Raw genomic sequence first — 24,160 nt, 5'->3', positions numbered from 1 at the left:
TGCACACGTCTGATGTCGCTCACAGTGGTCCAAGGGACCGCTCAGGGAGTTTGTGTGTTCGCTCAGACACATGAAAAATTAGAGGGAACATTGGTCAGGGGTCTTAAAAAATTTCTCTGAAATCGGTCAGGTCATCATCAAATCTCGCGAGATGTTGAAAATATATTTCTGCTAGTCGTTTTTCAGCTATTGTCTCCGCATTTTCCGCCTCAAATAAGTGTTTTATCACGACAGATTTAATTGTTTTTACGACCAATCAATTTCTCTGTTTCAGATCATTTTCCGTTAAAAGTACCGTTTGCGCTTTCCTAGACCTGTGTCCCCGCAGGGCTGCCGTAGACAGCGGCTCGGCCCGCCTCCAGCTCAAATGTTTGGATGTCATGATTAGGTGGAAGGAGGAAATCACAGGTCGTCTGGGGACAGCTAAAACAGACTCTGACCCTTTAAGTTTAAGTTAACTTTTGGCGAAGTGATGTCCGACCTCGGTTGTTCGTGGTGAGTTCACGGGCACTAGCTTACACCGGGAACATGGCTTTGTTGCGTTCAAAGTCTGCGCTGTTGTGGTTCCTGATTGTTGTGGCAGCTCATATCGCTGAAACAGGAGGGAGACCGAGGCGCCAGGTGTTGCTGACCGAAGGTGACAGCACGGTGAGTTTGAGATCTCGGCAACCTCCCGCCGGGCCAGAGCCCGGTGACCCGGCGGACGCGTTCAAAGTACCAACTCTGGATGGGGAGTTTTCCTTCCAGCCCGACGCTTTGCGGGGACCTCTGGTGATCCACGCCTTCACCAACAACTCAGGGTTTCTGGAGTGCCTTTGGAGCTCAGAGTCTTCGCTAAAAAGTCTCGTGGAGGAACTTCCGAACAGCACACAAGTGCTCTTCCTGTCCCTGGACGACTCTGTGGTCAATGATGTTCTCTGGATGCGGGAGCAGGTGCAGCGGGCCGCCGCCCACAGGTGAGCGTGAAGGACTCATCCTCGCTGTAAGGCAGACGAATTGGGTTCCAGTGGTGATAGAAAACAGACGTTTAATAGCACTTGGCAATACATACCTGCACTGAGTAAAACATACTCAGTGTCAATACAATTATATTAAATTAATTAATATCCTGAAGCTGTTTATGCAAAATTCTTCTGTTGTGGGTGGTGGAGCTACCTATGCTCACTTTACATACACACAGTCTAGTTTTGAAGCACAAGGCTAAACTTCGCTTTTCTGTCAAATGTTAGATATAAACTCTAAACAGGACAGGGATTCAGAACATGCAGCCTCCACTAGACGCTAAAGCTTCACGTGAAAATGGAACAGAAAAAAGGCTTAAAAGAACAGCTGTACACATCTGGAAATATTTCAGCACACCCACTTTTAAATGCAATCACAACATCACTACAGAAATGACTTGCAAGGCATTGCACAGATAGTGAAGAGGATGATGGATCAGGTAATAAAACAACACAACAGAACACAAATATCAGCAGGAGCAACAAAGCAAATGTGGTGCATATTAAGACTGACAAATATTAATCATTTAAAGTGCTTGAAAGTTCACTTGGAGATGAATTTCTTTCAATTTTAATATTTTTGCAGGTTGGTTAAATCTTTGGCTTCAGCAGCTTGAAGTGGCAAAAGACCTACTGTGAAACACTAAGTCCACCCAATGATTGAATAAGTCGTAGAACGACCTTTAGCAGTAGGAACTTTGAAGTAATGGTTCTGTGTATGACTTTCAGCCTCTGTCCCTGTTGGGGGGTAAATGTTGGCCCACTCCTCTTCAGTTCACTGAGGCCTGTGAGCATTAAATTATGCACAGCTCTCTTAAGGTCCCTCCACAGTATTTCAGTCAGATTGAGGTCTGTACTTTGAGTGGGCGCTAATACCTGCTGATGATCATGTTCATTTGAATAGTAGAACCTGTACTTAGTATTTTCACATGACTGCACAGAGTTGGAGTTGTTGGTGTTATTTAAAGACAGTTTGAGAGCTTCAGATGTAAAATTAAACAGTTTAAACTACAAAAAACCTGCAGACTTGTGAAACGTGACTTCTTTTCTGCTCGGGTTCAAATTCCATAAAGCTTTGAGACCCACTAGTTTCCTCTCTAATGCATTCCCCTCCATAAGCTAATTTTGTCTGTAAACTATAAAATTTCAGTTTATATAACTAGAAATTTACCTTTTTCTATTTGAACGTGAAACACAAAGTGCCTTCCAAAAGCTCATGAAATATAAATTTCCACCGATGGAGTTTACCAGGATAATTTTAGCACTTTCATCATTTATTTCGAATCTGTGCTGTGAAACAGTTTCGACATTAAAAAGTAAAAAAAAGTTTCTTGGAAGATTAAATGAGCCGAGTATACTTTTTTTTTTTTTTTCTTTTCTTTTTTTAAACTTGCACAGGAGGCTTTTATTTTACAGTTTTCAGGAACATTAATCCTCAAAGCTGTAAAATAATCGGTTATGTGAAACAGGAACCATCTTAATAATAGTGACAACATACTGTACCAAATACAGGAAACTGCACTGGAAAAAAGGGAAATGCAGCAGAAGTAAAAAGTACCTAGAACTCCTTAGTCTATTGGAAAACATGATGTTATGATGTTTTTATTTAAATCTCAATGTTTTATTAACATGAGCAAGATCCTAAAGGTCATACACTTCCAGAGTGACATTTATTGTATTAACCATTTTCTAATGTAGGTTCCTTGGGTTGTTTAGAGTTAACCTATGAAGGATTTTACTTCCTTTCAAATATGTACACTTAAAATGGTGGATGCTTACATTAAATATGGCCATCAAAAGCTTCAGACACATCTAAATGCTTTGTGTTGGACAGTTTTTCTTGGTTCTGTATGATGTCACGGGGATATCCCTGTCTGTGAGTCGTTTGGTACCGTGCTGCAAGAGTTGAGGCTCGGGTGTGAAATTTATGGGGTTTTTTAGGGTTTTTATCGTTATTTTGTTTATCATTTTTATCGTTAACTCAGTTTCCCTGGATCTTTTCCTGTGTGTTATGAATAAATCTTCTTCTTTTTTTCCTTTTTTTCGCTACCGGTACTGGTTTTATTTTGTTGTATTTATCCGCGACACTTTGGGGACCGCTGATCTAAGACACAGAAACCGCAACCACCTGATGCTCTGATCTTCTGCTTTTGAAGTGAAGCCAATCCGAAGGCATCTGACTAAAATGGCTTTTTTTCCAGTTGGCAGATGAACTGTACGAGATAAATGGATTATTTTGAAGTCCAAGAGTTTAAACTTGGAGCTGAAAATAAGGTTTTATGGTTCTTCCTGAGTTAATATAACCATCCGTGCGCTTGCCTCTTTTACTTTTCTGCAGTAAAAAGGAGGTTCTGTCCAGGCTGCACTTCTCTCCGGTGCCCGTCTTTGCTCTGGGTAACTGGATCCCCAGAGTGCTTTACTACTGGAGCTGCATGGGACACAACTGTGGTCTTTCCCAGGCTGCTTTCATCTCAGAGGGTAAGACAGTGCATGAAATCAGACTCTGCAACTGATTTTTCTCTTGACCTGCCTGATTTTTAGAGGAGTGAAGTGAGAAGAAGGTTAATTTCAGGTCTGTTTATTAGTAGTTATTAATATTTAGAATGCAGAGGAATGTTGAGAGCAAGCATTTATTTGTAATCCTTGGCTCCCCCCCTGCAGAGTGGAAGATGCCTGTGATCATTAAAAGACTAGATGCCAGATATGACTGGCTCATGGCACGCTGGGGCTCAAAGTCCTATGCAGTGATTGACGCAGGAGATGGGTGTGAAACCTCCCCCTCGGTGGCGGGTGCTGTGGCCTGGGTGTCTGAAGGCAACTGTTCTTTCTTCACGAAGGTCTGTTAATGTCAAATTTAATGAATGTTTTTGCTTCCAGTTTGTTGACGTCTGTGGTGACGTGCTTAAAGTTCAGTGAAATTAAATCGAACTGGGAGGATCCGGGGACTTTAAAGGCTTTTTTTTCTTGACATTTAAAGCTTGACCATATAAACACATCAGATCTCAATGGAAAAAACAATCATGCTGGATATCTATACAGATGTGGGCTGGGTAATGTGTTAGGGATGAAAGTATGCCATATCATTTGATGGAAGTAAAAATGATCAACCTACAGAGGACAGAATTGAAAGACAACTCAAAAATCAATGACAGAATAATGAAACAATGGAGGATGTCCAGCGGGGATGGTGTTCCTGAGGGATCTCACAGATCTGGACCAGGGCATCACTGGGCTCCCAGACAGTCTGAGATATAACCTGGTGACATCAGATGGACCGGAACATAATGTCCCAGAGGGAATCTATTGGATTTATGTCTTTGAGCGTGGACGCCAGTCAATGGTATTGATTCCTTCATTCTCCAGGAATTGCCTGCATATTCCCACCACATGAGGCTGGACATCGTTGTCCACCAGCAGGAACCCAGGACCCACTGCACCAGTGTAGGCTGAGGATTTCATCCTGATACCTAATGACAGTCAGAGTGCTGTTGCCTAGTCTGTCGATCTTTATATGTCCCTCCATGGATTTGCCTCCACAGACCATCACTGAACCACCACCATCAAACCAGTCATTCTGAACGATGTTACAGCCGCATAACATTCTCCCTAGCTTCTCCAAAAAGTTTTTTTTGAGCATTGTATATTTTTATGGCTGCAGTTTGAGCATTTTCTAATCAAGGTTTTTTCCACTGTTTCATAGTTGCATATAAAAAGCTCTGAAACAAAGGTTTTATTTTTTTCTATTGTCTTAAATGATGATCAGTTTATGATTTTTATATAACAGTAATTGATTATAACAAAAATAGAAACCAGAAGTCTTCATGCTGAGAGGCTGAAACCAATAATTCTTGGTTTTTATTTGACTTTTATTTCTTAATAATTTGGGAACTTTTGGCTGGTGAGGCCAACATTCCCTGGTCTCCGGTGTAGCTGATGGATCTCAAAGCTGTGCACTGATCTGTTTGAATGAGGGGAAAAAATATATAAACTTCATGATAAAAAAATGAAATCATTGTCAGACTATACTGATAGTTTTGGGTTTGCATTTCAGCAAATCCAATCCCTCATTTGCTGTCTACACAGTCTGTTTACCCACATGCAGTCAAAGCCTGCTCAAACATGATTGGCCAATAGCACTCGGACCACTAGTGGAACCAGAAAGCTTCCAATATCCAAAGTTTTGCCCCTTGCCGACAGATTCATAGGCAGATATGTCTTTATTGAGATTATTTATTAAAGTTTTAAATTTAGATATTTTTTTAAAACCTTTATTGGAGACTTTCCCCCAAAAGACATGCACCTGTGAGGAAACTGTGCTGATCACTGAGCCACTGTGCTGCAGATTGCTCAACTTATGAAGTCAATGGGGATTTTTTTCTTTTTCACAGCATATATTAAAGTGTGGGATAGACACTGTGGACAGTTGGTTTTATGAAGTCTGCTGATGGTTCTGAGTCAAATCACTCTTCCCCTTGTTATATGACCCCAAGGAGTTAAGCACAGAGAAATCAGGAAGCTAAAACCACAGACATTTCTGGTGAAAAATAAAAATGTTCTGTTTGTTTAATTAATTAATTAATTTTTTTTTTCAAATCTATTTGACACAAACCTTTACCATAAATGTCAAGTTCAGCAGTTTTCAGCATTGTAGCCTCAAAGAAATTCTTCCCCGTTTCCTTTCTTTTATAGACCAAACTATGAATGGATTAATTACATAAGCATAGATATTCATTATTAATGTTGAGGTCTGTAACAGTTTCATCCTCTCTGAATTGTTTTCCTTCAGGTTCAGAGCATGGCCAAGTCCAGTGCCTCCGGTGTCCTTGTCTATGCCCTCCCTGGAAATCCACTCCAGGATATGAACTGTGTCGGGGATGAGTGTTTCTCGCTGCTCAGCATCCCTGCTGCCATGGTGCATCGGGACCCTGCGGTCGCTCAGACGCTCCGGTAATATCGGCTCACCTGCAGGATTAAAAGCCTCCTGATGTTGATGCTTCACATTCATGTACAAGGACTAACTGTTCTTCTAAAAGGTCACAGTAATGATTTTTGTTTTGATGTTCCAATTTGTTGTTCAGGTTTGGAAAGCTGGTCAATGTGTCCTTCCAGAACACCCCGTCCCCAAATTTCTTCATCGGCATTGACAAACAGGGGTTGCTGGCTGAGATGGGCTGGCTCCTCTACCCCACGTTCAGCTTTGTTAACTGGCAGGCCCAGTGGTAAGTACATGAAGGTTACTGAAACTGGAAGATTACGGTTTATAATGTAACAAGAGGACGCTAGAAGCTTTATTCCAGTGTTTTAACTGGAATTTAACTGATTATTAGATTTCACAGCTGGAATCTGAATCCAACTTTTTTTGTTTTAAATGAGTAGCACTTTGATTTTAAGATTAATATACATATGATCAATACCAGGCCTTCTTCAGAGACGGTTATAATAGAAGTTCCACTGAGTAATTTATTTTATTTTATGCCTTTTTTCTGTCTCAAGTTTCTAGTCTTTAGTTCTAATAACAATAAGAGGTAAGAAATGCAGAATGAAAAACCTACATGCTAATTGAAGTTTTGATCAATTTCTTTAGAACTGCAAGATGGAACATTTGGTCTTGTGGCTTTCTTCTTCCTTGTGTTGAATGCAGCCACTTTACGTCGGCTGCTTTGGTTACATTGGTTATATTGTCCCACAAGGGGAAATCAGTTTAGCAGCAAAGGCAGCAATAAGAATAAACAAAACAATGATAAAAAGCCACAAGACATGCCATTAAGTAAACGGGTTGCAGTAGGGATAAAAGCAACCTGAATTGTTTTGGTCTTCCTTGCAGGTACTCTGAAACGATGGCCAGAGGGCAACAAGTCAAACTCACTGTACAGTGGATGGTTGTAACAATTGACAATAAAATGAGCCTTCCTCAGCACATGCTTGTTATACATGGCCAAAAGCCTGTCTTGCCAATGCTCTGAGATTTTGCTGGCAGTTTTTACCAAAAGTCCCAAAACGATTCTTGTTCTTCAGAGTCATGTTACCAAACCAAGCAGCAATACAGAGAGAAATAACAGATTCAATAAAGCTTCTGTAAATCTGTAAATCAAGGAGAACATTTCAGATGAGACATTAAAAGATCTAATTATCTTTAAGAAGAGCAGTCTTTGCTGAACTTGCATCAGCATGAGGCTCAAAACACAGTTTGAGGTCAAGAACAACCCCTAAATACTTGTAACTCTCTACAATCTCAGTATCAGCAGCTGTAGTGATGGTAGGTGATGAGCTATAAGAAGACTTCCTAAAATCAATAATCATGCCCATGGCCTTTCTCACCCCCACAAAAGACAGGACATGTGACATCCCTAAAGGATGAAACTTATATGCAGTAAATTTTTATGTTGTTTTTTTGTTTGTTTGTTTGTTTTTTTTAAACCTGCTGTATTTTATGCTTAATGAACCTCCAAATAGATATTTTGGTTATGGCATTTGATGTAGTTTGTAGTCACCAGTACAAGCTCTCCATGGATGCACTGTTTTGTTTTTTGTTTGTTTTGTTTTGTTTTTTTGTCATTGATCAGTTACTTTGGCTTCGTCTCCAGGTTTGATTTCTTTGCTGATCTGCAGACTAAACTCCAGAATCCTGCGAAAGTTGTTTCTGTCTTTGATAAAGTCCAAATGCAAGGGGACAAAGGAGCCGTGGCCACAGTCGACCTGTCTATAGGTAAGTTTATCAAAACAACTGTTAATTACTTAATCAGGTTAATTGTGATAGACAAGTTGTTCATATAATGCTGCTGTAATAGACTGATTTTTATCTGTGAAAGCATTACGCTTTAATCAGATTCATGTGACAGAAAAGAAATATGAGATATTGTTAAAATAAAACTGATCATTTTGTGGCCATCCATGACTCTTTACACCTTTTTACACCCCAATCCAATGTTAGATATTCATCTTAACTTCAAATATGAACATTTTTCATTGTTCTGGTGGCAGTGGCTGGGAGCAGCCTCTCTGTGGGCTTCTCAACTCTGGAGTTTCAAATGATTTTTTTATTTTATTTATTTTAATTCTTTATTTTTAAAGAACAGTTTTTGGCATCTTGACTCAAGATTCATCATTAACTGCAAAAATTATATACACAGAGTGACTTAACATCCTACTGGAATAGGTGAATGGTCAACTCTCGACATATAAGAAAGATGGAAAATGTATGATTTTTTTTTTTTTTTAATTAATAAATTTTTTTTAAAAAGGTGCTTTGTCCGCAGACTTGTTGGACTTTGACACGTTGGAGCTTGATGCGTCGCTGTCATGTCCGGGCAAGAGAGACTCGTCATGCGCTCAGTGGGATCACACTGTGCAGCTTTTTGTCTGCTGCGATCGCACGAGTCCGTACTGCAACATGGAGCTGGGTCGATGGATCACTGCCTTCCGCAGGTACAAAGCTCGTGGGAAGCACTGATAGCACAGCTATGACCGTTCTTAATAATCACCAGTGTGCTCATTACACAAAAAAATGTAGTTATCTATTCCATGTAGAAAGTCATTTACTACACAGTTGCCTTATTCTGCATCATTGCATATCATAAATTCTCAGGTAGGTAAACGGTAAACAGAATAAATCTCTGTACTGATGAATGCTCAAATTCTCCTTCCAGCTGTTCCCTCCATGACGGATTCTCTGTCTCATCTCACCTTATAATTAGCATCCTCTGTCATACCCATGTTCTCCTTCACGACATCATTTCTTTGAACATGAATATTTTAAAAACTTAGTAAATATATAAATCTGCCTTAAAAAGGCTGATATTTGGTCGTGATGTAGGCACAAATGACTTTAAAAAAATGTGTAATTACTGTTCTGTTGTTTTAGTTTGTGCAATATGATTTTTGTCTTATTTTACCAGAGGTATCGGGCGCTGGCTGACCGACGTGTCCCCTCTGATCCCCCTGCTGGACAGCAATAAATGCACCTTCACTATGAAGACGGTGCCTTGGGCGATGCCTTGGATTGCTTCCCTCAATCTGAGGTTCAGTGGCACCAATCAGACAGGTGAATAACACAGATGATGCAATCAAACTGCAGCAGGAAGCTTGTTACATTTTACAAACATGTCATGAGTGTGTGTGCTGAGCACAAATCGGCACTACTGAGCAAATCTTTCTCATGCAAACAAACCAGGATATGATCTTAAAATGTATGTTTAAACCACTTGGATGCTAAAACATATTCAAAATATATCATTAATAATCAATTAAAGAAACCCATTTAAAAAAAAAAATCAGGATTATTAAAGCTCCATAATTTGTAAATCTAGAGAAAGATGTTGCGTCAGACTTTTTTGTTTGTTTTTTTCTCTGTCACAGGAAACTTTGTGGAGAGCTTTCGTCCCTTTAAAGTGATGTCACTGTACGATGGAGGAACCTTTGACAAAAATTACAACAAGAGGTACCAGCCAATCAAATTCACTGTCCCAGCGTCCACCAAAAAGGTATCAGATATGATATTAACCACAAAATGTCAGAGCCTGTTTATAAAAGATGGACGTGACTTCCAGCTGCATTCTTTGCAATGGCCACCAGGGGTCAGGCTGGATAGAAGTCTATGGGGAAAATAACCCTACTGGTAACTTAATTTATGAGCTAAACAGTTATTCAAGAAAAACGCCATGAAGTCAATGGTGAAAACGCAGCTGAAGGCTTCAATATAATATATCTTCAGAGTCCTTATGGTTGAAGTCACGGTGGCTACATCCATCTTTTACATACAGTCTTTGCTAGTTGTTTACAGCTGTCTGTGGAGGATCACATTGGCTGCATGTCTGTTTTCAGGTGGAGCTGTACGCTGTCATCACAGGACACGGCAGCGACGAGAACGGCTGCGGAGAATTTTGTGTCACCTCCCACCATTTCCTGATCAACGCTGCTTATAACAACACCCACGTATTTGATTCTGCAGGTGAGGAAAAGATGCTTTCTGCACGACTGCTAAAGATTTTAGATGTTATAGTTAACAGTGGTCTGAGTCCTCAGGACAAGTTTAATTTTGTCCTGCCGTCCAAATTAAAAATACTAGATAGATACTCTATCCACAAAAATCAGTTTGAAATCCTCAAACTTTGCATTTCTTTTTAATTTTAAAAAATATTCTGCTGATGAGCTAACCTACAAATGTACCTGAGGATTGTTTATCAAGGTGCTTGTTAAAGCCTTAAAAATAAACTGGTCGGTGCAAATTGGAAATCAAAGGCTTTTAATGTCATGTTGGGACCATTAGGAACGGCTCTGGGCTGTGCCATGCGCGTCAAAGAGGGCGCTGTACCGAACGAACACGGCACATGGCTGTACGGCCGAGGAGGCTGGTGTGATGGACTACAGGTGAATCCCTGGAGGGTTGACGTCACCAAACAGGTTGGTTCTTCTCCACTAAGTTTCTCATTTCATCCCTTAAATATTTATGAAATGCCAGATATTAAAGCTCCTCTTAATATGAAACCCACAACAAAACCGTCCTAAAATGTTATTCAGCCACAGTAAGCAGACTCTACTGGCAATCGAGCCATGCTTTATAGCTTTTTAACACAACAGAACTGTTGCCTTAAAAAAAGTTTGAGAATTTCATGTTTCTTAAGGACAGATGGACAATAATGGATCTTACACGCTTGTGTCATGAGCTTTTTTCTAGTGGTGTCCACAATAACAAAGAGAAATCAAAACTGTCTAAAAGCTGGAGAAATCTGTCTTCAAAACGGATGCACAGCTGCACTAGGCTGAATATTCTGTTATGCTCATTTCCAGCTCAATGTTGATATTACTGGCCTCTGATAGAGAAGCTTTGCATGACTGACAGTTCAAAATAATCCTTGTCTTATTCTTGGCCTTGATGCAGTCCCTCTGTCTGAAATCGTTCTAGCTCTCGTATTCATTCCTTTTAGCTGACTGTCTTCTGATTGGCTTCCACTTGTTGACAGAAGAATTGAATCCAGATGGGTGGGGCCTGTGATGAACATATAAGGGATATCCCCTTTATGACATCATACAGACTCAAGAGTAGGAAAAAAGTAAAAGTACAATCAGTTTGCTGTAAGAAGGACACAATGTGAAATCTGCCAGTGGGAATTCATCACTGCGTCTCTTACACACTTACACAGTGCTTTCTCTAAGGGCTTCTCTTCTTCAGTAGTTTTATAAGAACCTCAAATTGAAGTCATGCTGATGAGAAGCACTTGATTTGAAGTTGTACCCATTAGAATAAAGGAGCACTTTATTATTCTCGAGTGAGTTATTGACCCCAAAGACTCCTGATCTAATCGTGTAAATCCTGACTAGTCTCTGAGACTGAACCTCACGTCATTTCATTAGACAGGTTTTATTAACACTGTGCGGCTCTCTTCCTGTCCCGACAGCTCAACATGAGCAAGTCTGAATCCAACACTGTCGTCTACTTTGGCTTGTTCAACGGACGGGATCCAAACCCAGCCCAGCAGCCAGGATACATCATCATGACTTCTTCCCTCATCTTCTACAAGTGATCCCGCTCTTTTTAAAAACTCTCCTGTAAATTTCGATCTGAATGAATGTACAGTCAGTTTAACGATTAAACTGGGTTTTTTTAATTTTTTCCACCGCTTTTGTTCACTGATTCCTTTGCTTTGTCTCCCATTTAATTAACTTTAGCACAATACGGTTCTGACGGCAGCAGTGATGCAAAATAATACCTGCCACGCTCGCCCAGCAAAACCAGCCATTTACATTTCTTTGGAGACGTTACCCCAAAGTCAACAAGAAGACGCCTTACAGCTAAATGGGCACTCCATATGATTTTTTTTTTTTTTTGTCTCAAGCTGAAGATGCATTGTTCTGAGAGCAGCCTCTCCTCCGTAATTACATGTAATCATGTCCAATTTGAAACTTTGGCTTGAAGCAAGTGTCTCGCGCTGAGTCATCTTCCAATTGTGCTTCTTATGGGAGGTGAATCCTCTCAACTTCAGCAGCAGAACATCTGCTTCTTGTCGGTGTTTTTGTTATTTTTTTGGACCTTGTTTAGCAAGATCTGGGGAAATTGTCGGCAGAGTAATTAGCTGTTGCAGCTCAGAGCTTAATGATTCCCTTTTTAATGGGTGGGTACGGTCAAATGTTTGGAAGGTAAAGACGGTTTTAATATACTTGGTTCTCTATGTTACACACAATAGATTTAAAATTAAACAAATGTCACAAAAGACTCAAGTGTAATTAGATTTTATTTAAATTTATTATTTTTAAAACTTCATGAAGGAAGTCTGAAACACATGCTGCTTTGGCCACTCCTCGCTTTTTTTAATTTATCACTTGCATTCTTGCATTATGATTACTTTACTACTTGTGCATTCATGGCCTCAGCTTACAAGTGGAAATTTCAAACAAAGAATCGCCCAGAGATGAGTTTAATTTATGAGGTATACCCACACCTGTGTCATCAGTTATGTTTGATCCCATGAAAATGGGATGATTTTAAGAAAGGTTCCAGTTCCCCAGCAGTTAAGTCTCTTTGTTTAACATCTAAAACTAAATATTTAATCTAAAAATACACCAGTAAAGCATTATTTCTTTGTTTTTGTGTGTATTTGGAGAGGGGGGGAAATCGTGTCTATTCAGCACAAACCTTAAACTAAGAGCCATTCAATAAGAGTACTTACCTTGGATGCACATGATTAAAAGGTACACTTTTATTTTGATCTTTTAATGACATTATACAGTATTAAAAATAAACATACACATAAAAAGTATCATTAAAAAAACATTGCATTATAAAAAAAGAGTTACATTTTCTTGTTCTTAAAGAAGTTAGTGGTATTTTAACAGAAGAGCTCTGAAGTGACATAAAAATTCTTTCCTCTTTTTCTTTGTTTTAAGACAAATACCACAAATAAGTAGTCCACTACATTTAAAACCTAAAACTCAGTTTGATTTAATGATGCTTTCTAACATTAGCTGCTTATCTATCCGTGTCAAAGTAACTACAAGAGTACTCACTTACTGAAGTGAACTTTCTGGTAAATCTCATATGAATTTGAATCAAAATCTTTTCTAAGCATTTCATGTGTTTGTGACTGCAGGCATGTGCATGTCAGGCCTTGACACAGGCTTCTTTGCAGCTCTTCTCAGTATCAAACTTGTTGTCATTCCCTAAGCAGCCTCCAAACCAGAACTGAGCACAGGAATTCGCCGTGGGATCGTAGTACCACTTCACCACATATTCCCGACACGGCCCTGGATCCAGGGTCTGGGTGCAGCGCTCGGCTAGAGACCACAAAAAAAAAGTGTTATCAGAGACTACACCTGTGCTAGCAGCCCTGTGGGGACTCTTATTCTTTTGCTGTGTTCAGTTAGTGGTAAATATGTTTTCTTTTTTATTTAATGGGACAAGGACAGAGGGGCAAAATAAAGCATTGAAACATGGTTTAAAAAACTTAAGTTTCCTGTATTGTAATATATTAAGCACTCTGCAGAACTAAGGACATCTGGGAGAAAAACTGAAAATGGCACTAGAATCAAAATGTGGGACCTAACAGTTTCTAAGAGATCAACAATGTGACTTTCATCGTGTAGACAGAGGAATTACATTAGAGGATTGCTTTGATTGATCCTCTGATGACCATCAATGTTCGTAGCAAAGTTTACACCAATCCAAATAAAAGCTGCTGGACAACACTGACCAATATTTCTTGCCCTACAAGGCAGTTAAATTCTTACAAGATTCATGAGATCATGTTTATGAGAGAATCCCTCAGTGTTCTGTTTGAAAGTGGGCATTATGGTTGATTCCAGTCAAGTTTTGGCTGCCTAAATCATCCAGTTGACCGAGTGATACCTATCCCTATATTATCACAACATTTTTGAAAGTGACAGCTGTTTGAAACAGCAACCTTTTTCAAGCAATCTAAAAGCCTAATTTTACAATTTTACTGCTCTGAAGCATCAGAGCAGTAAGAAGAATGCAGGGGTTTACAGCGTTTGTACAGAAATGTCTTTCAAAAATAAGATATGAATCCTATAAAGTTTCAAATGCATGTTTAAATTGTGTGACAGTTCTTGCTCACAGCCACTGATGGATATTCTAGGTTTGAAAAGTGAATGCTCAACTTTCCTAAACCTGCATTCTTTGTAATCTCCAGCAGGGGGCGGCTCTTCTAGATAGAAAAAACTCTTTTCCTTCCCTTGATCTGCAAGTTCCTGATGACTTAAGGCCTCGATCTAATAGTTTACCCAGTAAATTCCAATTGGATTAAAATGATGCTAATTTTTGTAAATAATTAGTATTTTAAATTAAATCCCTGTAATGGTTAGAAATGATGACAAAGCGGGGCATGCTTTAGCGTGGGCCGTACTTGTAATTAACCAGTTCTTCAGTCCCAGTAAGCATTTGCTTTTGATCTCTGATAACGATTACCAAGAGGTCAAGAGCAAAAATACTCAGCTGGAATTCCACATGAAAGACCAATACAAAGTGGTGTACACGTGAGAAGTGGAACGAAAATCATACATGATTCCAAACATTTTTTACAAATAAATAACTGCAAAGTGGGGTGTGCGTAATTATTCAGCCCCCTGAGTCAATACTTTGTAGAACCACCTTTTGCTGCAATTACAGCTGCCAGTCTTTTAGGGTATGTCTCTACCAGCTTTGCACATATACAGACTGAAATCCTTGCCCATTCTTCTTTGCAAAAGAGCTCCAGCTCAGTCAGATTAGATGGACAGTGTTTGTGAACAGCAGTTTTCAGATCTTGCCACAGATTCTGGATTGGATTTAGATCTGGACTTTGACTGGGCCATTCTAACACATGGATTTGTTTTGTTTTAAACCATTCCATTGTTGCCCTGGCTTTATGTTTAGGGTGGTTGTCCTGCTGGAAGGTGAACCTCCGCCCCAGTCTCAAGTCTTTTGCAGACTCCAAGAGGTTTTCTTCCAAGATTGCCCTGTATTTGGCTCCATCCATCTTCCCATCAACTCTGACCAGCTTTCCTGTCCCTGCTGAAGAGAAGCACCCCCAGAGCATGATGCTGCCACCACCATATTTGACAGTGGGGATGGTGTGTTCAGAGTGATGTGCAGTGTTAGTTTTCCGCCACACATAGCGTTTTGCATTTTGGTCTCATCTGACCAGAGCACCTTCTTCCACATGTTTGCTGTGTCCCCCACATGGCTTGTGGCAAACTGCAAACGGGACTTCTTATGGTTTTCTGTTAACAATGGCTTTCTTCTTGCCACTCTTCCATAAAGGCCAACTTTGTGCAGTGCACGACTAATAGTTGTCCTATGGACAGATTCCCCCACCTGAGCTGTAGATCTCTGCAGCTCGTCCAGAGTCACCATGGGCCTCTTGGCTGCATTTCTGATCAGCGCTCTCCTTGTTCGGCCTGTGAGTTTAGGTGGACGGCCTTGTCTTGGTAGGTTTGCAGTTGTGCCATACTCCTTCCATTTCTGAATGATTGCTTGAACAGTGCTCCGTGGGATGTTCAAGGCTTGGGAAATCTTTTTGTAGCCTAACCCTGCTTTAAATTTCTCAATAACTTTATCCCTGACCTGTCTGGTGTGTTCTTTGGACTTCATGGTGTTGTTGCTCCCAATATTCTCTTAGACAACCTCTGAGGCCGTCACAGAGCAGCTGTATTTGTACTGACATTAGATTACACACAGGTGCACTCTATTTAGTCATTAGCACTCATCAGGCAATGTCTATGGGCAACTGACTGCACTCAGACCAAAGGGGGCTGAATAATTATGCACACCCCACTTTGCAGTTATTTATTTGTAAAACATGTTTGGAATCATGTATGATTTTCGTTCCACTTCTCACGTGTACACCACTTTGTATTGGTCTTTCACGTGGAATTCCAATAAAATTGATTCATGTTTGTGGCTGTAATGTGACAACATGTAGAAAAGTTCAAGGGGGCCGAATACTTTTGCAAGCCACTGTATATTCACTGTATGTCCGAAAGCTTGTTTGTTGGATTAACATGAGTAACGCTTATTTGATTTCTTGCCAAGAGATCCAGGAGATTTCATGCAGTCTTTACTGGTTCCAGGAAACCTTGAAGTGATGATGAGATTCCAGGAAGTCAGATCTCCCAACCAAGAAATAGTGCATCAGATAAAGTCACAGACTGAACTCAAAAGACATCAGTCTTCTCATCAAAACAGGAACAAACCTTACATGTAGGCTGACTTGATTGAATGATTAGAATTTGTAAAAATACATTAGCTACTACTTAGATGCACAGAAGAGGCTTTATCTATCATTTTAGGCGCCACCTTTATTTCTCCATCTTACAGTCTCTGCTGCAGACTGTCAGCAGTTACCTGATAGGAAGGTGTCAGAGGTCAGCAGGGGCGGAGTTGGTACCGGTGGTATCTTCTCCTCAGGCGGAGTCTTCAGAGTAGGACCAGCTGGCCCGATGGCTCCGGTCATCACCACATCGTGTGTGGGGTTGTTCACATCAAACTGTGGGAGGAACTCTGTTACCGGCCTGAAGGGCTCCCTGTCGAAGAACGGAAGCCTCTGAGTTTCTAAGGTGGTCCTACTGTTCATCGTCGGCCTCTTTCTAGAGGTGGACTCACCGTCAGGGTGTGAACCAGGAGGGCCAGGCTGAAACAGGCACAGAAAAATATTTAATCTGTTTAGTTTATCTTACTGTAGAGAGGTACAGAGGTCACCAGGCGACACCTGAGCTAGTCATAGTCACTGAGTGAAATCTGTGGGAAGTGGTGCAGAGCTTCAGAGCAGCTGAAGACAACAGATTAACGCAAAAGCTCAGAGATTCACATACATTTTACTAAGAGTCTTTAACTTTGAGGGAAACAATCACCAGCCATTTGAGTTATTTAAGAATGTGGTCCACATTTTGTTTTGTTTTTAATTTTGATATAAATATTAACAGAAGAAAATATTCTTGGGGTCTTTAAGCAGTTATTCTTAACTCATTGATGACCCCAAGAGGAATGTGTTAAGCACTGTGGTGCTTTCAGCTTGAGCATGTTGGCATATTTAGACAAATGGCAACATTTGTTGAGTTTTTGAATTGGTAAATGTTTTGATATTTCACCTGAATAAAGAAAAATCTGACCTGCTGTTGGCGCTAAAGAAAGTCACCAGACTGTGAAGATGATTTTAGTGTCCTTTCGATATTGCAACAGAGTCTGAGCGCACAGAACAAAGTTTAAAAAACCAAAAACCAACACGTTTTCACCATTTTCTGGACTCTCCTGAAGTCTCCCGTGAAAGTGGGAGTGTCTGTGTCTGTCCTGTATGGCGGTTCTCGAGCGTTGCTGGAGACTTCTGGGATTCCTGGAGGAAGCCCCGAGCTCGGGATGGAGCTGAACAAGCGTCTCTCTCCGTTTTCACAGATATGACTCAAAAGTTTTTTCTCCAGAGCTGCAAACACCAGAAGACAAATGGACAGTTCTACTCTGCATTTAACAACACAGCAGTTTTTCTGAGGGAGTATTCCTGAACCAAAGCACACGAATACAAGACGTTCCCCAGTTTCAGGTTCAGGTGCAGATTGAGGATATTCTAGAAAACAGGAAAATGAGACATCTGTGCCCGCCTCACTTCTTTATAATGATAAATTTTCAGTCTCGCTTAACAAGCAGAGTTTCAGATGCCAAAAACATGTTAGTATTGTTTGGAAAATTAAACTCATGAATCTCTGGATAAGACGCATGACTTATCCAAACTCCAATACGAAAGAAAACTATTTATATTTTTTAAGTTTGGTTGATTTTGACTTGATTACAGTTATTCTTACGGGAATTGGTTTGCCTTGCTTATTGGTTTGCTGCGTTAGTTGTGCTCTCCTTGTGTTAGAATCAAGTAGCATCACAGCTGCAGGTTTTCAGTTGGCTAAAGTAAAATGGTTCTTTCTAAAGCCACTTTATTGTATTATACTAGGCTTTTTACTTAGCATTTTTGTTGCATTTCAATCAGACAAAACTATCAGATCATAAAGCCTGTGTCAAGGCCAGATCATAAAATAGTCACCTGCAAGTGTTGTGAATTCATCGATCAGGTACAAGTGATCACTGTCGGGGTCAGTGGCCATGAAGTTGAGCTCCTTCTTGAACTCCTTGTACAGTGGATCGCTTTTGTTCACCACTCCGATCACAAACATCTCAATGTTGCTTCTCTGGGCTTCTGTCACGGCGCTCTCCAGACTGACCGAGTCCCTCTTATCGGCCTGTCCGTCGGTGATGATGATCGACACCTTCCTCACACCTGGCCGGGCTGCCTTGAACACCTGGTTGGCCTGTTGGATGGCACTGCCTGTGAACGTACCCTCGCCCAGGTAGGTCATGGAATGCACAGCAGACTTGATTTCATCACGGGTGGCTTCCTGTCTGAGGCTGACCACCACCATGTTTATGTGGCTGTAGAGGACCACGCCAACACGAGTGATGTCCCGGCTGACCGAGGCGCGGTCGATCAGGGCGTTCACAAAGTCTTTGATCACGTTGAAGTTTTCAGGGCCAACGCTCTCTGAGCTGTCGATCACAAAGACGAGCTCCAAGGGTGTCTGGCGGCACGTCACTGCACAACCTGATGACATGGAGCAAAAACACAACCAGAGGAGCAAATAAAGTTTAATGACTAAAGAGGAAACTAATCCTCAGTGACTGATTTAAGGAAAACTAAGATTCACAAACTTAATTTTGTGACTTACTGCAGATGGATTTTACTATTTTGATGATTTCATCCCTCTGTGAAAGAGAGTACAATATTTTAGAGGTGGTTCAACACATTTTTTTATTTGTCTTTTTAATCTATTAACATATGTTATTGGATTAGTTGGGGACCCTATTATACATTTCCATAAAATCTAACATGCACTGTTACTGTTGTGGATGCTGATGTTAAATATGGCAACACAAACAAATAATCTCTGTGAGTCTCAAGCTCAGGTTTTTAACTCTGAGTTTCATGTCCTTTTTTTCTAAACCCTGGATATGTATGATGTGAGAAAGAGCAGATATCCTTAATGGTCAACTCAGTCACAGAAGCCACACCCACCTGTTATTTAAATCTCCGCATGCGGAGAAAAGCTTAATAATTTCTGAAGACACAGACGATGCATCAATGACAACAGACATGACATTATGTTAAATACAGCATAAAATGAGCTGGCAGGAGATGGGTTACAAAGTGGTCTGCAGATCTGCAGCAACAGCATGCAGGCTAAAAAACCTTAAATAGTGTCCCTATATAAGAGTATACAGTTGGCTGTCTAGACGATTATGAGCAAACCATTAGCTCATGTGGGTCGTACCAGCGTCTAATAAAAAAATAATCTGAGATTTAATTGGTTTAGAGCTATTTTAAGTGTGCTCATACTTACTGTAAGTCCAGGTTCCCCCTTCTGTCCTGTTTTGCCCTGTCATTTAAAACAAGTCATTATTTAGGAAAACACTATAGCATTTTCTGACTTAAATTGTTCTGTTAACCTACAGTTACAGAATGACTTCTTAATTCATCAAGACTTTCTTCAGAGAAGGAAATAAAAGTTAGTATTATGTCTGGCAAAAATATATCAGTACCAGAGGTCCGATGACGCCCGGCTCTCCAGGTTCCCCTCTGTCTCCTTTATTGCCTTTCTCACCTCTGAACCCTCGGTCCCCCTGCAGGAGGAAAAGAACACTAATTTTTTCAGTGTATAAATGACAAAGTAAAGCCATTATAGCAAACGATGTCCCATCATTCATATATCTTTTGCATTTATTGTTGCTTCTGTATGTCTGAGGTGATGACAGTGAATAAATTATCTTTCACCTTTATTTGAGTGCTGACTTTAGTTTACATAATAATTCCTCACTTCCCACATTGCGAACATCACAGTACCTTATCACCCTGCAGACCTTGTCCTGGAGGACCTCTGGGGCCGGGCATCCCCTGAAATCCAGACTCGCCCTGTAAACATTCAGCAGAGTTTATGTTGTCACTCATCCCTGTGTGACCTTTCAGACCTTTATGGTTAATGTTAGTGAGATAATGACTTCTAAATTTATGGCAACAATTGTTTCCATAGCTGTCTCTAAAAAACTGCATAGATCCACTGAAAAACTTACTGACCCTATCAGATCTTCATTCAAAACAACTCCAGTGTGCTTCTCTTGCTGCTAATGACCACAGCATAAAAGGAGGGAATGTAGGTTCATATGTCTTAGCTAAAATCCAACCAAACCTGTTAGAAAACTCATTATTTAGTTTGCTAGACTCATTGGAGAAACAGCAATTCTTTTATCACTGTGTTACCAGAGTGTAGCAAATATGAATTCCCTAAATCAGAATCTTTAGAAAACTGCTCATTATTACTTAAAATGTACTTATAGAAACGTTCAATAATTCAGCTGCAAGTGAATAAATGTGAGTGACAGGTGACAACTGTACCTTTTGTCCTTGTAACCCTTCTCCAGGTAACCCCTGTGGACCAGGTGGTCCTATTTGGCCAGCTGAACCCTGCAGGAAAAGAAAACTTTATATCTACTTTAGACAACAAAAATACAACAAAATCCATTGTTTTCTACATTTCTGATTACCTTTGGACCAGGTAACCCGATTCCTGGTGGCCCAGCAGGTCCAGGAGGCCCAGGCAAGCCTCTTTCTCCCTGAACGTAAGTTATTAAATATTTACTGATACTTGCAATAATGATTTTGTGCATCAGTTTTTAGAACGCGCAGTTACAAAATGCTTCATATAAGTGTACATGCTCCAGCATACAGACAGACATGCAGTCTTGCATTCTTGCAAACAACATACAGATTTTCAAAAATAAAAGGAAAAAATGCAATAATTAAAACAATTATTAATTGCACAAATAAAACTGTTTAAAACCAAAATCATCACAGCAACAAGTGGAAAGTCAGAAAAAGTCTTTATTTGTATTTTTTATAAAACAAGAAAGCAGAAGCTTTTGGATAATAGGTCAGATAAAATGTAACACTTCAATTCAACTTTATTTATATAGCACCAAATCACAACAGCAGTTGCCTCAAGGTGCTTTGAAGAGTAAACAGGGGAACTGTTTATTCCTTTTCAAAATCTGATAAAATTATCTATTTAAATGTTCCTAAGAGGTGAAGAGAACTACTCCATAATAATAATTTTTAAAAAGCCAGTATTTTTACTTACCTTTGTTCCAGGTAAACCAATCCCATCTGGTCCAGTCTCTCCAATCAGGCCAGGAGGCCCGGGAAGTCCCTAAGAATATTTTTTTCAATTGACATTGAAACCTGAGTGTGATTACTTGGAGTCTTGTGCTGATAAAAGAGGCTGTAATCTGGTTTGATACTCACTGGGGGACCAGTGAAACCTTCTCCTTTTAGTCCAGGTGGCCCAGGGGGGCCCTGTGGCCCTCTGTCACCCTACAAACCAAAACTTAATTGTACTCACATACTTTACTGGGGAGGATAACTGAAGAGTAAACCGGAAGTGAACTGACCTTGGATCCAGGTGAACCAATTCCTGGGTCTCCCGCAGCTCCGGGTGGACCTTGTGGACCTGGTTCTCCCTGACAAAACCCAGAAGTAAAGCTGTTACTATTACTGAAAGTCACACCAACTTTAGTTATGCAGCTTTGATTTACCTTGGCCCCCGCTATACCCCTGCCAGTAAGTCCAGCTGGACCTGGTAGCCCCATAATTCCTGGTTGCCCCTGGAGGAGAAAGCACTTATTAGAAAGATAACTATACACAATGCCATTTAAAAATAATTCCCTGGATGCATGATAATATCTAATCATGGCCCTTTTTTTAGAACCTGATGGATACCGTGGTATCAGTCCTACACTTTAACAGAACAATTTCAAATTTTGTAAATTTTTTAATACATTTTTATATTTTCTCTCTTTCCTCACAGCTGCTTGCACCCTGGATGGGCCGGTAACACGTCCAGATTAAACCTGTACCTCGTACATGTTCCAGGCACCCCCACCACTCTGAAGTTGAACAAAATATATGGCTGGAAGGAGGGATGGATGTGCTGTTTGTGTAACTATAGCAGCAGATTTCTGTTTTGTTTTTGTTTGTTTTTTTCATTTAAGAATTTACTAGTTCACTAATTAACCTTCTGGTTTGCAGGTATGTCCATGTTGGAAATAAGGTGCTTCTTAAAGCCTGTTTTTGTTTTTTCTGAGTTTGGACCAACATTTAAAGCGTGTACATTTTATGTAGCAACAATATTACTTTGACTTGATGTACACTCAGTAATCCAAAAACAACTCCAAATAACGTCATCAGTGTGAGTGAAATGCTTCTCCCAGTGACCAGATGAACATAACCAGATTTCTGGGAATATCACTTTGACTGCTGTGTAAAATTATTATGACATTTTTTTCTAAAATGCTTCTGGTAAACACACACATACCTTTGGGCCCATTGGCCCCACAGGACCGACTGCACCTGGCTGGCCTCTGGACCCCCGGTCCCCTTTGTCTCCCTGTCAGAATAACACAAAACAACCTGTAAACAATCTTCCGGATTGTGGCTAAGTGCTTATAACCTCTAGAACAAAATATGGAGATCTGATCTGAAACATAGACATACTGTTACCTTCTCTCCTGGGACACCTTTACCAGGAGCCCCATCAGCTCCCCGGGGCCCCGGTAACCCAAGGTCCCCCTGATCAGTAAATGACACAGTGGACAGACAGACTGGTAAAATGTATTTAAAGTACATTTAACAAACAGAAAACTGACTGACATCAGGCTTCATTACCTTTGGTCCTGGGATTCCATCTTCTCCTGGCTGACCAGGTATACCTGATAACCCCTCAGCTCCAGGGTCACCCTGAAACAGCAGGAAAATGACACAGAAGAGCCCCAGAGGGGTTGAAACTATGCAAATACAATCAGCTACATTAAGAAGATGAATATCTGCGTTATGTCGTCTTTAATTAAGAAGCTATGGCTAGGAGGCAGTTAGCTTGGGTTAGCATGAAGGCTGGAAGCAGGATTGGTGGCTAACCTACAGTTGTCCAAATGAAATAAAATGCATCTTCCAGTTCATAAAATATTGCTCTAACTTTGCAGTAATACCACTTAAAGTTAATTGAGGAATATCTAGAAGAAATTGCTGCTATGGTGGCACCCTATTACATCACCACACTCAAATTTTCATTGAGCTCTTTAGAAAGACCCCATTCTTTCAGATGTTTGTAAAAAACAGGCTGCATAGCTAAGTGCCTGTACACTTGTGTCAATGGGACTGAGAACACAAAAGGTGTGGCCAAACATTCATATAAAGTATTATATGTGGATTTGTGGTCAGTTTTTCTTAATATTACTCTGAATACAGGAAGTAACAGCAGGAGTAGTGCAGCAGTGCAAAGAGGACTTACTTTGGGCCCTGGTTCTCCAACACCTCGCTCACCTGGTAGTCCTGGCTCACCTGAGAGGCCCTGATCCCCCTGAAGGTAATAGTCACATAGTCATTTGGGTATTCAAAAAAAGATGTAAATATTTAGTAGAGATAAAGGGAAAAAAAACCTTGCCTGTTATTGTGTGTCTTACCTTTGGTCCTGCTATTCCAACACCTGGAGCTCCTTTGGGTCCTGGAGGCCCAGCTGGACCCTGATCTCCCTGAAGGAAAAAAAGAGAGCTAAGTTGAAGGTATGAGACTAATAACTTGGGGGGGGGGTGTTTGATTTTGTAGCATGGTGGTTAGCGCCTTCTTGCCAGCAAGAAGGTCCTCAGTTTGAATCCACCATCCAGGCAGGGCCTTTCTATGTGGAGTTGGCCCAAAACACATGGATGGGGTTACGTCAATTGGAGATTGTAAAATTATCCGTAGGTGTGACATGAATGTGAATGGTTGTCTGTTTAGTGGCCCCTATGCCAGCTGGGATATGCTGCAGTCCCCGTGCAACACTGAACTGGATGAGTGGAAGAAGATGGATGTTTCTAAATCTATTTTTGATGAGAAAAAGTCAGAGTGACAGTGTAACATGTCTGCCTTCAGTTTCAGTTTTTATTTCTAAATGAAACATTAGTCAGGACATGAATTCTTTGTTATTGTTAATCTAATGTTTTTTGGATTTTCCAGGCTTAAATTTCACACCTTCATACTCACAGGTGGAGACTTAACTCCAAGAAATGATATTAGAAATAAAACCAGTAGTAATGTGAGATGTAATGT

General features: G+C 40.4%; 2 protein-coding genes across 3 annotated transcripts in view; one reads left to right on the top strand and one right to left on the bottom strand.

Annotated features, from left to right (window-relative positions):
• Positions 1 to 368: 368 nt before the first annotated feature.
• Positions 369 to 11,603, top strand: si:dkey-256h2.1 (uncharacterized protein LOC337520 homolog). 2 transcript variants are annotated; one of them, XM_063486560.1, is made up of 12 exons: positions 369 to 956; positions 3,340 to 3,479; positions 3,663 to 3,838; positions 5,788 to 5,948; positions 6,080 to 6,220; positions 7,586 to 7,707; positions 8,258 to 8,426; positions 8,897 to 9,042; positions 9,357 to 9,481; positions 9,822 to 9,948; positions 10,267 to 10,400; positions 11,396 to 11,603. In XM_063486560.1, the coding sequence occupies exons 1-12, from the start codon at positions 529 to 531 to the stop codon at positions 11,519 to 11,521; spliced, it is 1,995 nt and encodes a 664-aa protein (XP_063342630.1). In that variant the 5' UTR covers positions 369 to 528; the 3' UTR covers positions 11,522 to 11,603. The 2 variants fall into 2 exon arrangements, with proteins under 2 accessions (XP_063342630.1, XP_063342629.1); XM_063486559.1 differs by having other exon boundaries at positions 8,243 to 8,426.
• A 1,264-nt stretch (positions 11,604 to 12,867) lies between these two features.
• The window catches only part of col28a1b (collagen, type XXVIII, alpha 1b), a 23,856-nt gene continuing 12,563 nt past the window's right edge, over positions 12,868 to 24,160 (bottom strand). The window contains 19 exon segments of the mRNA XM_063488653.1: positions 12,868 to 13,268; positions 16,336 to 16,621; positions 17,223 to 17,407; positions 18,017 to 18,571; positions 18,696 to 18,732; positions 19,368 to 19,403; positions 19,567 to 19,647; positions 19,868 to 19,936; positions 20,417 to 20,485; positions 20,566 to 20,634; positions 21,159 to 21,227; positions 21,323 to 21,391; positions 21,469 to 21,537; positions 21,613 to 21,681; positions 22,392 to 22,463; positions 22,577 to 22,645; positions 22,742 to 22,813; positions 23,364 to 23,432; positions 23,536 to 23,604. Coding sequence (XP_063344723.1) covers positions 13,096 to 13,268; positions 16,336 to 16,621; positions 17,223 to 17,407; positions 18,017 to 18,571; positions 18,696 to 18,732; positions 19,368 to 19,403; positions 19,567 to 19,647; positions 19,868 to 19,936; positions 20,417 to 20,485; positions 20,566 to 20,634; positions 21,159 to 21,227; positions 21,323 to 21,391; positions 21,469 to 21,537; positions 21,613 to 21,681; positions 22,392 to 22,463; positions 22,577 to 22,645; positions 22,742 to 22,813; positions 23,364 to 23,432; positions 23,536 to 23,604 — 2,187 coding nt within the window. The 3' untranslated portion in view covers positions 12,868 to 13,095.

The sequence above is a fragment of the Pelmatolapia mariae genome, linkage group LG10_11 (assembly GCF_036321145.2).
Source record: "Pelmatolapia mariae isolate MD_Pm_ZW linkage group LG10_11, Pm_UMD_F_2, whole genome shotgun sequence".
NCBI classification, from domain to species: Eukaryota; Metazoa; Chordata; class Actinopteri; order Cichliformes; family Cichlidae; genus Pelmatolapia; species Pelmatolapia mariae.
Note: the sequence above shows the minus strand (reverse complement) of the source record. Positions and strands in the feature narration are given on the sequence as shown.

Bases quoted from the DNA above. Each gene is read 5' to 3' on its own strand.
- si:dkey-256h2.1 (XM_063486559.1), top strand. From the start codon at position 529: ATGGCTTTGTTGCGTTCAAAGTCTGCGCTGTTGTGGTTCCTGATTGTT. The intron at 957-3,339 runs GTGAGCGTGAAG...ACTTTTCTGCAG, and splicing joins CAGCGGGCCGCCGCCCACAG to TAAAAAGGAGGTTCTGTCCA. The intron at 6,221-7,585 runs GTAAGTACATGA...CTTCGTCTCCAG, and splicing joins GTTAACTGGCAGGCCCAGTG to GTTTGATTTCTTTGCTGATC.